The sequence below is a fragment of the Hevea brasiliensis genome, chromosome 5 (genome assembly GCF_030052815.1).
Source record: "Hevea brasiliensis isolate MT/VB/25A 57/8 chromosome 5, ASM3005281v1, whole genome shotgun sequence".
NCBI classification, from domain to species: domain Eukaryota; kingdom Viridiplantae; phylum Streptophyta; class Magnoliopsida; order Malpighiales; family Euphorbiaceae; genus Hevea; species Hevea brasiliensis.
Window position 1 is genome coordinate 11,283,503 of NC_079497.1, and position 14,534 is coordinate 11,298,036.

The 14,534-nt window shown below is 33.4% G+C and overlaps 2 protein-coding genes across 2 annotated transcripts; one reads left to right on the top strand and one right to left on the bottom strand.

Moving 5' to 3' along the window:
* Window positions 1–304: 304 nt before the first annotated feature.
* LOC110667165 (DNA replication licensing factor MCM2) lies at window positions 305–6,138 on the top strand. Its single transcript, XM_021827926.2, has 17 exons — window positions 305–593; window positions 694–872; window positions 1,466–1,644; window positions 1,771–1,960; window positions 2,054–2,273; window positions 2,370–2,577; window positions 2,789–2,923; window positions 3,017–3,208; window positions 3,300–3,472; window positions 3,561–3,749; window positions 3,833–3,949; window positions 4,085–4,169; window positions 4,256–4,408; window positions 4,513–4,638; window positions 4,739–4,921; window positions 5,473–5,634; window positions 5,718–6,138. The coding sequence occupies exons 1-17, from the start codon at window positions 376–378 to the stop codon at window positions 5,835–5,837; spliced, it is 2,829 nt and encodes a 942-aa protein (XP_021683618.2). The 5' UTR covers window positions 305–375; the 3' UTR covers window positions 5,838–6,138.
* On the bottom strand, window positions 6,005–6,799 carry LOC110667166 (heavy metal-associated isoprenylated plant protein 45). The gene is made up of 3 exons (XM_021827928.2): window positions 6,712–6,799; window positions 6,556–6,631; window positions 6,005–6,478 (listed from the first exon to the last, which is right to left on the bottom strand). The coding sequence occupies exons 1-3, from the start codon at window positions 6,757–6,759 to the stop codon at window positions 6,156–6,158; spliced, it is 447 nt and encodes a 148-aa protein (XP_021683620.1). The 5' UTR covers window positions 6,760–6,799; the 3' UTR covers window positions 6,005–6,155.
* Between the last annotated feature and the right edge of the window lie 7,735 nt (window positions 6,800–14,534).

The window sequence follows — 14,534 nt, forward strand, 5'->3', positions numbered from 1 at the left end:
ATTATTTCATAAATTTAATTACAGAATATCATATGATAATAAAATTGATGATAATTTGTCATAAATATTTGTTTGGAAATGTAGATAATTGCATGGTCCAAAAGGGTTTGGGTTTAGGGAAGTGACATTGGGCCGTAGCCCTTGGACTGAAACGAGGTTAAGAACTAGCCCAGGATCAGGTTAAGATGGGCGCATCCACGGGGCGAGTAACTCAATGGGCATGAAAGCGCCACGTCAGTAAAATTGGCGCCAAAACTTCCCGCCAAAACTAAGGACCTCTCGCATAGTAGCAATAACAGTTGGAGTGTAGCTGTGCCCTAAGGAAGAACCAACCAAAAGAAATAACAGAGCCGCGCCAAAACCTCAACAGAAGAAATGGCTTCTGCTAATTCAGAAAATCCACCTTCCACTCCTGATTCGCCAACATCTGCTGGCTTCAACACAGATCAGCTCCCTCCTAACACCAGCCGGACTTCCGAGAACTTCACCGACGACGATGAGGCTGCCGTCGATCCCCAAATTATCCGAGATGAGCCCGATGAACCCGAAGAGGAGGAAGAAGGAGAGGACCTATATAACGATAATTTTTTGGAGTGAGTAATTAGTCCACTATTTTCCTATTAGTTTGGTTTACACATAGTGCATCTGCATTTGTGCATGACTGAAATTAAATTATAAGAAAATGAAACACAGTGACTATCGGAGGATGGATGAACACGACCAGTACGAGTCGGTTGGTTTGGATGACTCCCTGGAGGATGAGAGGGATTTGGATCAAATTATGCAGGATCGAAGGGCTGCTGATTTGGAACTCGATACCCGTGATGCCCGCCTCACTGATCGCAAGCTTCCTCAACTCCTCCACGACCATGGTACTTTTTTCCTTCAAACATGCTGCTATTTCTTTACCACCTGTCATTTCCTAATTCTGCTGCAAATCCGTAGTTTTCTTTTTTATGCTTTATGTAGTCTGCAGTAGACTGTTTCCTTTATTACTATGCCACAATTAATTTACTCTCACATTATACTTCTGGATATGAAGTCATTTTGTTACACAAATTCCTATGTTTATTTTCGGTACGATTTGCCCTTTAAAGGCTTGCGATCTGAAATTTACACATCATTATCTAATTGTAAATCCCGAATAATGTTGTACCTTGATCTTTAAATTGTGGAGCATTGTTTTTGTTGGATTTTAAGCCGGCCGTAAATCCATAATATGTATGTCAAGTCTTTACGCCATTACATTTCACAATTGATCCCTTTTTGGTATAGGAAAGACTATGTCAGTGCAGAACACAAATGTTGTTTATATTGTGTTACAGTTAATGCTTTCAAATTTGACTTTTGACAATTAGATTTTCGACTAGTGTTAGCCCAAATTCAATATATTTTTTTTGATAAATTATTTTGAAAAACTAATTCAGAAGGTTATACTGTTTGATACTTGGCATTTTGGTTCCAGATACTGACGATGACAGCTATAGGCCTTCAAAGAGGTCCAGAGCTGATTTCAGGCCTCCAGCTTCTCAAAGAAGCTATGATGATACTGATGGTATGCAAAGCTCACCTGGAAGATCACAACAGGGACATTCAAGGGAGGATGTGCCCATGACTGATCAAACTGATGATTATCCTTATGAGGTGACAAACTCTGATCACTTTTAATCTTCTCTCTCTCTTTTTCAGTGGTTATATCAAGCGTCTGCATGTTAATGATAAATTAAGTGCCTATAAATCAATCTTATCACCAAAGGCATTTGTATGTAGGATGAAGATGGTGATGAAGGCGAGTTTGAGATGTATCGAGTCCAAGGAACCCTTAGAGAGTGGGTTACCAGAGATGAAGTGCGTCGATTTATTGCCAAGAAGTTCAAGGAATTCCTACTTACATATGTGAATCCTAAGAATGGACATGGAGATTTTGAATATGTACGTCTAATTAATGAGATGGTGGCAGGTGAATCTTCTGCTCATATTCAGCTTTTCCTCTTCCATGAACAAGCCCTTGCCATGAATTATTCACTGGACTTGTTTAACATTGCATTTGCAGCTAATAAATGTAGCTTGGAGATTGATTACAAACAATTCATCTATGTACACCCAAATATTGCCATCTGGCTTGCTGATGCACCTCAATCTGTCCTAGAAGTTATGGAAGAAGTTGCCAGAAATGTTGTCTTCAATTTACATCCAAACTATAAGAATATCCATCAAAAGATATATGTTCGTGTTACTAGCTTACCTGTTTATGATCAGATCCGAAACATTAGGTAATGTTGATTGTGTGTCATTGAATATTTATGTCTGTGTTGGAGTTCTCTTTCCCCTAAGGTTTAAACTTTTTGCATGTGCTTTGTGATTTTCAGGCAGATCCATTTAAACACCATGATTCGAATTGGAGGAGTTGTGACCAGACGTTCTGGTGTATTCCCACAGTTGCAGCAGGTAAAATATGATTGCAACAAGTGTGGAGCAATTTTAGGGCCATTCTTTCAGAATTCTTATTCAGAAGTCAAGGTTGGTTCTTGCCCTGAATGCCAGTCAAAAGGACCATTCACTGTTAATATTGAGCAGGTGAGGTATCTCATATCTTTCCATGTATTCCACTTCTCTTTGGCTGTTGCATTAGTCTCAGTTGACTAATTTAATTTCCCCAGACCCTGAAGAATTGGCAATTATGATTTTAATATTTTAATTTGTTTTCTACAAGATTTTTGGCAGCTGAATAAATTTTAATAAGAAAGGCTTGTAACTCACATACATATCCTTCCATGCCTTGCTGCAGACAATTTACAGAAATTACCAGAAACTTACGCTCCAGGAAAGCCCAGGAATTGTGCCTGCTGGTCGGCTTCCAAGATACAAAGAAGTGATACTGTTGAATGATTTGATTGATTGTGCTCGCCCTGGGGAAGAGATTGTAGAATCCTTTTCTTGCACTCGCTGCTTGTTTATTTGTTTCTTGATAGATATTTCCTCATGTCCTCTGCTATTTTGTTGTGATATGTTTCAGGAGGTCACTGGCATATATACAAATAATTTTGACTTATCATTGAACACAAAGAATGGATTCCCTGTCTTTGCCACTGTCATTGAAGCAAATTATGTAACAAAGAAGCAGGACCTCTTTTCTGCTTACAAACTTACACAGGAGGATAAAGAAGAAATTGAAAAGCTTGCTAAAGATCCAAGAATAGGAGAAAGGGTTTGTTACTTGTGACATGTCTTTGTCAATCATGTTTCTGTTATTTCATCATAAAATGGCTGTCTGAATGTCTTATCACCTAAATTCCCAGATTATCAAGTCAGTTGCGCCTTCAATCTATGGCCATGAAGACATAAAAACGGCAATAGCTCTTGCCATGTTTGGAGGCCAAGAGAAAAATGTTGAAGGGAAGCATCGGCTTCGAGGAGACATCAATGTACTTCTCCTAGGTGATCCAGGCACAGCAAAATCTCAATTTTTGAAGTAAGAACTACACCTGAGCAAGTCTAAAGTGACTTGTTTGATATTGTTATGGTGATGCAGCGTTTAATCTAGGATACTTATTTTTAAGGTATGTTGAGAAGACTGGGCAGAGGGCTGTGTATACTACTGGTAAAGGAGCTTCAGCTGTAGGTCTAACAGCAGCAGTGCACAAGGATCCAGTGACAAGAGAGTGGACCCTTGAAGGAGGGGCCCTTGTTTTAGCTGATAAGGGTATCTGTCTCATTGATGAGTTTGACAAGATGAATGATCAGGACAGGTAAGGAAAGATTTGTTTATGTGTTGGTAAAAATCTCTGTTATTACTCTTATTATGAGGAATGAAATTTCTACTTATGAACAGAGTGAGTATCCATGAAGCAATGGAGCAGCAGAGTATCAGCATATCAAAGGCAGGGATTGTTACTTCTCTGCAGGCTCGCTGTTCTGTCATTGCTGCTGCAAATCCTGTTGGGGGAAGGTATGCAAGTTAATAAAGACAGCTTATTCATTCAATTGGCTGCTTATCAATTGAACCTTCCAAACTTTAACATATGTGATAACATATCAAATGTTAGACTCATGATTTTAATATAATACTTGTTCCCATTCCCAGATATGATTCCTCAAAAACATTTTCACAAAATGTTGAGTTGACTGATCCTATCATTTCTCGATTTGACATCCTCTGTGTTGTTAAGGTAATTCTTCTGCAAACTCTTTCATTCTTTGTTCACATGACCATTAGTTGATACTAACAGAGAAGGAAACTGATTATTAATTGCAGGATGTGGTTGATCCTGTTGCAGATGAGATGCTTGCAAGGTTTGTAGTTGATAGTCATTTCAAGTCACAACCCAAGGGTACTAATATAGATGATCGGTCCTTGAGTGAGTCCCAGGATGGAATCCAAGCCTCTGCTAGGCCCACTGATCCAGAGGTCCATGCTCTAAATCCTACTAGTCTTTTACTTGGTGTTTGCTAATATTGTTTGATGTTGTTTCTTTAGCTGTTTAATCATGAAGAGTTTTTTTTTGTTTTCAGATTCTTCCTCAAGATTTGCTGAAAAAATACTTAACTTATGCTAAGTTGAATGTATTCCCAAGGTTGCATGGTTCTGATATGGAAAAACTAACACAAGTTTATGCTGAACTACGGAGAGAATCTTCGGTGAGGCCTATTGTTTCTCGTTCTCAGAATGACATTAAGTTAATGCTTTAGATTGGTGATCCCATCATATATGACTTTCTGTTTTGTTGTGCCTGTGAAGCATGGACAAGGAGTTCCTATTGCAGTGAGGCACATCGAATCAATGATAAGGATGTCTGAAGCACATGCCCGAATGCACCTCAGACAGCATGTCACAGAAGAAGATGTGGACATGGCAATACGTGTTCTGCTAAATTCCTTCATTTCAACACAAAAATATGGGGTGCAAAGAGCTCTGCAAAAGGTATGCTAAGAAATTTTTAACTACTTTTCTCATAGCCCCTCCCTATAATGCTGTCTTTTCATTATAGTAATGCCTCTATCTGCTTACAATGGTTAAAAAGCCTTTATTTGTCATAGAATAGGGGGAACATAGTAAAAAGAGCCTACGTCAGAGATTAAAATTACAGTGCTTGATAATGCCAAACATCTTCTATGCACATACTGCAGTGTACTTAATAACTGTTGTATGGAAGTATAATTGTACAACTGCTTAATTTCACTCAAATTTTTAATTCTCAGGCACAGCTTTTAAATTTTGTTTCCTGCTGCATCTAGCAGTACATATAACTGAAGTATTGTCAAATTTAAAAATGTTGTATAGCGACTTTACACTTGGTGGCAGAGAGTTCCTGTACTTATTCATTATATCAGCAATGCTTAATTTAACCATGATTCTGAATCAGCTTTGTGATGTATTTTCTAAATTCATGCATGCCCTAAAATAATTGGCGGGTTCATTTCTGAGTCACTTGAGAATAATTTGATATTTAATTATTTGATATATTATTTCAGAGTTTCAGAAAGTACATCACTTACAAGATGGACTACAATAGAATGCTTCTCAATCTTCTGCAAGAGCTTGTGAACAGAGCACTGCGCTTTGAAGAAATTATGTCTGGCTCTATTTCAGGGCTTGCCCACATTGATGTGAAAGTTGAGGATTTGCAAAGCATGGTAATGCAAATGTGTAGTTTGGTTCAATTGTTTTCTTTGGAAAGGAAATGTTCATGGCATTTACTATATTAATTTTTGTGCAGGCGGAAGAACGCGGAATCAGTGATCTAAACCCCTTCTTTTCCAGTACTGATTTTTCTGCTGCCAATTTTGAGTTGGATAATGATCGACGAGTTATCAAACATCAGCTTCCAAGACACTAAAGATATTAATTACACATCAAGTAAGCCATGCCATAGTGTATCAACAAGTAGTTAGGAATGGTGTGTTTAAGGCGAGCAACTCTAAATTAACGAGTACAGCGTACTGGGTTTCAAAGACAGATTTGGACAATAGGAAACTATCATGTGCTGAAGGCAATGGCCAAATAGGAATTTAATTTTTCTTATTATTATGGTAAAATATCTGTCTTGGACATGTCGATAACTATATGCTATATTCTTGTATATTTTAGCTGTTATTCTCTGGCATTAAAATGACCAAGTTAGAAGCTTTGGCACGTAACTTTATGGTTTTTTAGATCACATAATGCTACAATAGGCATGAACGTTGTCTTCACTGAAAAGGTGAACTGTATTATCATCAACAGTGCAGTATGCTTGATCTGGAAAGTATCCATGTACGCTTTCATTGAAACCGTGCATGTAGTAGTTATAGGAAGTTGTGTAGGTGCTTTCATCTAAGTACTGAGATGCGTAAGGATAATATTCACTGTCGTAGGGGAATGGCCAAAACTCGGCCCTTCTTCCTGTTCTCCTCACAACCTTGAGGACCTTTCTCTGGTCCACATATCCTGTTACGGTTACCTTTTGCTTATCCATGTCTATCTCCAAGCTATCGACACCTGCAAGAAGCTAAGTTAAACTTAGGATTTAGAATTATCATCATTGAGGATGCTGTGTATTTTGATTAAACTCTTGCCGTTCATTTTTGAGATTGCTCTTCTTATCCTCTTTTTGCATCCTTCGCAATCCATATGAACCGAAAGCTCCACAATCTTTCCAGTAAAATGGAAATACAGTATTAGTATTCCCATACAGAAAAATATTCATATTTATATATTAAAAGAGCACTTACAGACAAGGCATTTGACAGTTTTGAACTCCCAGACCGCCATCCAAACATGATGCGAATGCCAAGCGCCTGAAAAGATCAACATGTTCCTATTTTTCTTCCTCTCTGGCTATGCATTTATATCTCTTATTCACGTAGCCACTTGGTTCTCGTGTAGGTGTCTTGTGTCTGAAGCTTCAGTTGATTGGATAATATTTCACAGATTTTTGTTTTATTCTTCTCGGAATTACAACAACTAATGCTGTGCTAATGTTGTACTTAGTAGTTTAGTTTGAAGAACAAAAGAAACAGAGACTATGATAGATTTTGTAGTATAACATTATAAAGTATTATATTTTCCATAATTAAAAAAGAGTCGAGTTTCAATTAATTAATAAAAATAATAATTAAAAAAAAAAGCATGTGAAACGTCAAATTAATAAAGTTTCTCAAAGTAGCTGAATATTAATTTGGTGAAGGTGGATGATGAAAGAATACTGAAAGTGGGCTAGATTTTGAAATTTGGAATATATTCTTCTTTTTAGGGTAAAACTTACAAGAAGTTAAGATTGGAGAATGATGGGCAAATTCTCACGTGGTCCACTGTACAATTTTCCTCTTGTACCAAAAATTAACTAACAAAGTCCTTGTTTTTAAAATTCCCATCATTCTCAAAGGCAATGGTAATGTTTGAGGTCACTATCACTCATATATTGATGGTGCAAAAGCAAGTTGAGCAGCGACCTCAGGAATATTACAGGAGAGCAAGAATATTGCAATTTGCATGCTTGTTTGGGGGGAAAACCTCATGGAATGAGGAATGTGTTGCTTTCACTGCCATCTCCCAGCATATACCTCTTTTTTTCTTTGTAATAAACAGAATATCATTACATCAAAATAATTTTTGAGAAAGATCATATGCCTAATTATAGTTATCAAATTTGGATCTAACTAATCGATTGGACTGATGAATTGGACTCCAAATCAATCCTAATTATGGAATTTGTTAATGCATTACATTACTCAAATATACTTTTTTTATATAATTAAAAACTACTAAAATTTATGCAAATTTAACTTAATAAATATTAAAAGTTTGATTTTAAATAATTAAAAATTTTAATAAATTATATTTTTTATTTATATTAAATAAATAAATAAATAAATAATTTATATATATATATTTAATTAATTTTTTAATAATCCATCGATTGAATTATCGACTCATCAATCTAATCTTTTTACTGGGTCAATATCCGAACTAAGTTTAAGAACAACTTATGTAATATACTTCAGATCCGTACAACCAATCACCAAACCCTCTATCCAAACAAAGAAAACAATGAGAAATGATTGAATGCTCCTGAAATACCAAGTCACAAAGCCTGGTTGATGCACCCATCAATAACAATAAAACACATCAATAATTTTATTTAAAATAACTTAATAAAATCAATATGCATTTACTGTTAACACCATTAGCAAAGCTACGCTTCAGCTATTTTTTACTGCCTCATTTACTGATGTGTTCTACTGTTAAATCATGTTTGTGACAATACATGGACAATATCTAATAATTTTTTTGAAAACAATACCTTCATACTATTATACCAATATCAATAAGTTTTAATTTAATAAATATTGAAATCTTCTTCTAAAACTATAAACCTCACATTTAAATTTTAATCCAAATTAAATAAAAAGAAATTTAATATCCATATGAACTCAATCCCTCATTTGATTTCATTCCATAGTAATAAAAACAAATTAATTTAACTCATATTTTTTAATAAAAAAAATAGGTTAATGAAAAATTATCAATGTCCATCTCTTTAGCCATGAAAATATACCATGCTATACTTCAACTTCTAATCCCATGTATCCACATTCTTAGTCATGAGAATGCATATGGCAAACTTAAATTTTAATGCATCTTATTTTTATATTTTAATTATTTTTTTTTTATCATTTATAATAATTAATGTATACATATTCAATAAAATTTATTAATCTTATTATTAAGATTAATATGTGACTTTTAATTTTCTAATGCATAAATAAATTGTTAACAATACATGTCACTCTTGCTATTGATCTTTATTGTTGTCACTCTTTCTGTTGATCTCTATTCCTTTTGGATTTGCAGATGATTTTGCTTTGTGTTGAGACTTAGAAAAAAAGAAGTTTGTTTTCCGGGAAAAGTTGTGATTTTCGAGGAAAGTTTTGAGTTTTCTTTTTGGATTCCAATAATTCTTTGAGAAATGGAGAGAATTTTAAGGTTAAATTGAAATTAAAAAAAAAAAAACAAAATATCTATTTTTTTTAGAAGAAAAATCTAATTATCTATGGTTACCCTGTGTAGTTGAATTATTATTATTATTGTTATTATGATTTTGTTTAGTAGTTGAGAAGCGGTAGAGATATGGGAGCCCAAAGCGCTTAGAGAAATTTTTTTTATGGGCCTTATGGTTAGATACCACAATGAGTGTATGGTTCTTTTCATTTTTTTTTTTATGTGAAAATTTCAAACTTGCATGTTTTCAATAAAAACTTATTAAAAAAAGATTGCAGCAGATAAATTCAAATTGTTGCAATTTATATGTATAAATTATCCTTTAATTTGGATAAAAATGGTTGAATTTGTGTTTTGGGATTTGAATAAAAATTTGTGCGTTTTCTATTGAATTAGATTTTATGAAGCTTGAATTTATGTTGTCTTTGATGTTGGTTTTTAGTTTTGGGGTTTCTCTTGAATTTTCGAAGCAAGTTTTGGTCTTATGAGCAAATCAAGCAAAGAGAGGGAAATGAGAGTTGTAACTCATCAAGCAAGCAAAAGTGATGGGAGAAGAAGACAGGCAAAATGAGAGAGAGAAGAATTTAATATAAGGGACTAAAAGTAATGTAAGTTAACAGGTTAATTGGAAAATTTGAAATATAGCCACTCATTTACACTTATATTGCTTAAACTAAAATTGAGAAATTTTTATGATACAAATTATAATTGTGAGACATTTTGAAATAATTATCTCATTAAATTTAAAGACAGCAAGTGCAATTTAGCTATTATTATTATTATTATTATTATTATTATTATTATTATAACTGGAAGATGTAGTCATAATTGGAATGGTGCATCATTTGGTTGACTTGGATGCCCATGACATAATCCTTCCCCAACCATCCTTGAAAGTCTAGTAGCCTTGTGGATACATTTTCTTTATCTCACCACCACATCAATAATATCACTATAGACCAAGTAGAATGAATGTGGTTTACTATCAATATATCCCTAAATATGGATAATGTGAAATGATTTTATTGGTGCAATCCATAGTGGATTTTTTGAGAATACATTTGTTATTGTATATCAGCAAAGACAAGAAGAATGACTTGAAAAGTCTGATATTTTCATTTAATCAAATGCTTGCTTAAATAATAGTGCAAATGTAACTAAATTACAAAAAAAATTTGCTAAAAACTAGCTAAACTTGTCCACTAATAACATAAAAAATGTCAACAGCTACATTAAAAACAAAATAACAAACTGAAACTAAAAGCCTATAAACTTGGTCTTTTCCTATGATTTTGGTAACAACTTCAGCAGTTATAGGTCTTGAGACATTGTCAACGCTCCTCCTGGATAAGGAATTGCAAATTCCAAGCTTCTCTCGAAGAAACCCAATATGTTCACTTGAAAAGACAGATTGGGTGAATATATCAGCTATTTGCTCCTTTGATATGCAAAACAATAACTTTACCTCGCCACTTTCTTGTATGTCCCTCAAAAAATATAATCTAATATTAAAATGCTTGGTTTTCCCAACAACCAGAACCAAAATTAAAGCAATATCCAGAAGTGCTTTTCACATATCATCCACTGATCCTGCCCAGTCACTATTAAAATATCCCTGTAACTTGAAATTCTAACACTTTGTGAAGCTAATGCCATAATCCAAAGTTCCTTCCACATACCTTATCACCCTTTTTACTGCTTTCATGTGCATTTCACTTTCACAATTTAAGAACCTGGACAGCACACTCACAGTTAGCAGAATATCTGGTTTGGTGGCTGTGAGATACATGAGACAGCCAATCATACTTTCATAGATTCCTTATAACACTCCTCACCAGTCTACAGTGTTGCCGAGCAAGACATGTCACACTCAGTGCCGGAGCACCCTATCTTATCTTACTTTGGCATATTTCATTATTCATTTGCTTGAAATTTTCAATAATATTTTACAATAAAAATATCATCCATGCTCATCATAATCATTTCACATTCAACTCTTGCAACTCATTCCATGTTCAATTCATATATCAAAATTTTTAAATCTTCATTAATTACACAATGTACAAACTAATTACATAAATTCATAAATTACAAAATGTACAAATTAATTACAATTCCATAATTTACATTTCAACATAATAACTAATTATAAATACATAAAATAACTTTTGTGAGCCCTATCTACATGCATTGCTGAGGAGGTGACACCCTTAAACACTTCTGACACTTCTGCAAATCTGGACTTCAAAAATTCCAGTCAAATGTCCACTGGGTTTTAGCTTCAGTACCTGCGCAAAGGAAACAATCCGTCGCTAAGCATTGCTGTTTAATGGTGCAATAAAATAACAAAGAAAATAATATACAAATAAAGAAAGACTGAAGTATAATTCTAAAGTATAATTTAGATCATTGGGTATCAATTTAAATTTGGTATGATATTTCTAATATCAACTATCTTATATTCTATTTTGTCATTCTTTGAAAGTGCTGAGTTTATACAGTAATAATATTCAATATACAGATTAATTCTAGGAGTATTGTATTTTCAGTTCCTATAATTCTGAAAATTTTATTTGTACTACTTGATTCAGTTATGTTCCTATTGCTAATCATTTTTCTCATTTCATTCAACATTTTCTAATATTTTTAACTACTAATATTCTTAACTTATTTCAATAATTTACACTGTCTAGGTAACCTATGACAGGTTGACTAAACTGGATAATGGGTCGTTGGCACTGGACACCGCAGTGTCTCGGGCCGTCATATCATGAGATGTGCACTGCGGAACGTTAACCACGTATACATTCAGTATGGCTAAAAAGCCATGATAACATATCAGTATGGCTAAAAGTCATGATAACAAATAATCGGGCATAAAAGTCATGAGTGCGGGCATAAAACCATAAATACAGGTATAAAGCCTTACGCAGTACTGTTAAAATAATACCCTATTGACATGCCAATCTATCCAATCTTATATATGTGTCTAGGCAATACATGGGCACATTGTACCATTAAATGTTAATATATTGTGTTTTATGACTTTATAATTTTATGATAAATTCCAATTATAATTTATAACATTTCAATTCTATTCCTAACAGAAGTATAAATTTTTAAAATACATTTTTACATAAATGCTGCCTTCATCATAATTCATTTATTTATTCATTATATCATTTGTGTTGATCACAATTCACAACAACAGTTCTCATATACTATTGTACTCAAAATATTTTTTCTTTCTACAATAATGAGAACTAATATCTCATTCATACATTAACATGATCCACTTATGCATTACTCTATTTATATAAATTGTCATTCATATTTCAAGTAATCCATGAACATTTCATGGATATCAACCTCACTATCTATTTATCATTTAACTAATTTATTACACTAATTTACAGGTGCCTAGGTTCAAGCATTTTCATTTATATGTACCTAGATTCAAGTATTTTCATTTGTATTCATAAAAGGAACTTAAGTTTCAAATATTATTTGCACGTCCTTTATACCTTTAATATTTCATTTATAGTAATTTATAAATCATATTTCAAATTAAATTAACAATATCCCCTAAGTTCTATTTGTGATGAGATACAAACCTCATCTACACATTTACATAATTTAAACATTCATTAAATCATTTAAGTGTGGTACCTTTCTCTCCATTAATTTTGGTTATTACTATTCACTTGGTCATTCCTACACAAAAGTTGACTTTTTAATTCATAATAAATCTGTTAAGCCTAAGTTCTCTAAGATACCACATTTTGCATTTTATTTTTGTTGACATTGATTGCCAATACCATTTCAAAGCTTATTTTATGTTATTCAAAATTTTCAGATTTCATACCTTAAGTTTACTATTCCATTGGTCATTATTACAGTGAAAATTTGGTAAAATTTTCTTCATCAAAGTTGTTCCTTTATGTGTCTTCTTTAATTTTCTTTTTGAATCACTCCATTTGGAGTTTTGTAGCTCAAGTTATGGTCAATTTACCATAACTAGCCGGATTGGTCCTTACCTAGATTTTCTTGGCAAATTTAGTTCTGCCATATTTAGTGTCCTAACTTGGAGTAGCAATTTGAATTAGTTAGGTTCAGAATTTGAGTTTGTGTTCTTCATGAAAGTTGTTTTAAATTGTCTAATCTTTCCATTGATATAAAATTCATGTCATTTGGATATTTCTACACTGAGTTATGGCCAAATAAACAAACACTATTCATTTGGTTAATTTTTCAGGGTAGTATGTATGTTACCCGGATTAGGTCAATTTTTAGAGCAACTTAGGTTAGTTTTCTAGGCATAGTTTCTTCACAAAAAATGTAGCTTAAGGTCTTAAATTTCATCTCCAATTGGCCTTATACTAATTGGAGCTGTCTAGCTCTACTTATATTCATTTAAACACACTGGACTCATAGGTCTAGAATTCCCTGCATAAGAATAATACTTCCAATACCACCTTCCCACACTACTACCATCCATAAATCACATTTCATGTACTTCAATTAATCCATAATTGGTCGCAACATCAACAATTTATCAACATATCATTAAATTCCTAATTTTTATGTTAAACCCTAGCTCCAATTTAAGATTTACACAACACATATCATATTAGGCATACTAATCAATTTCTAATTGATGTCTACACATCAAACACCATTTCTAAACCATTCAAATCTATCAAAACCCTCAAACTCTCACTCCCATCAGGCTGGCCAAAATTCCATGAAACCTAAGCATGCATATTTACTTTATTTTTCATCAATTTCTAACTTAACTTAACTTGAATTCAAGTTCAAAAGGGAATAAAGGTAAGAAATATGGCACTAACCTTGTTTGATGAATTTTTCAACTTGATAAACTTTCAATTCTTCTCTTCTTTTTACTGCTTAGAGGATGTTTAAGGTAGAAGGAATAATTTTAGTGAAACAAGCAAGTGGCTTAATGGGATTTTTACAAGAAATTTCTAGTAAGAAGGTGAAGCAAAAATGGAGGTATGGAGAGGGATATGGGTCTCGGCTGAACAAGGAAGAAGGAGCAGAATTTGCTTTCTTAGTTTTGACTTATTTTTCCCTTTTTAAAGAAATTTAAGTGTATTGTTGAATTGTGATTGGTGGAGGCATGTTAAATGACATTATCTTATGTCGTAATTCCAATTTTTATTCATTTTCTTTTCTTTTCTTTCATACTCATTTTCAATTTAATTTTTAGCAATATTTATTTATATTTTATTTCATATAATTCACTTACTTAAATAAACAAGTTGGTCAAAAATTGTCTCTGCAGGCGAAATGACCAAAATGCCATTCGTTTGGCTTAAGGAGCCAAAATCATCTGTACCGATTGATAAAATTCTCCTAACCTTTTCTTGGCATTCTAATGCTACATAGGGCTCCGTAACTCTTCTCTAGCATCCCAGAAATTATTTCACCGGATTTCCCTCGAGTTTAGGATTACTAGCTGTCTTCACCGCTACTTCCTGTTAGGGTCACCCATCACCGGGGCATCGGCTAATTTAATTTTATTGTATTTCAT

Bases quoted from the DNA above. Each gene is read 5' to 3' on its own strand.
- LOC110667166 (XM_021827928.2), bottom strand. From the start codon at position 6,759: ATGTTTGGATGGCGGTCTGGGAGTTCAAAACTGTCAAATGCCTTGTCT. The intron at 6,632-6,711 runs GTAAGTGCTCTT...TTTACTGGAAAG, and splicing joins AACTGTCAAATGCCTTGTCT to ATTGTGGAGCTTTCGGTTCA. The intron at 6,479-6,555 runs GCAAGAGTTTAA...AGCTTCTTGCAG, and splicing joins AGCAATCTCAAAAATGAACG to GTGTCGATAGCTTGGAGATA.
- LOC110667165 (XM_021827926.2), top strand. From the start codon at position 376: ATGGCTTCTGCTAATTCAGAAAATCCACCTTCCACTCCTGATTCGCCA. The intron at 2,578-2,788 runs GTGAGGTATCTC...GCCTTGCTGCAG, and splicing joins TCACTGTTAATATTGAGCAG to ACAATTTACAGAAATTACCA. The intron at 2,924-3,016 runs GTAGAATCCTTT...GATATGTTTCAG, and splicing joins CTCGCCCTGGGGAAGAGATT to GAGGTCACTGGCATATATAC.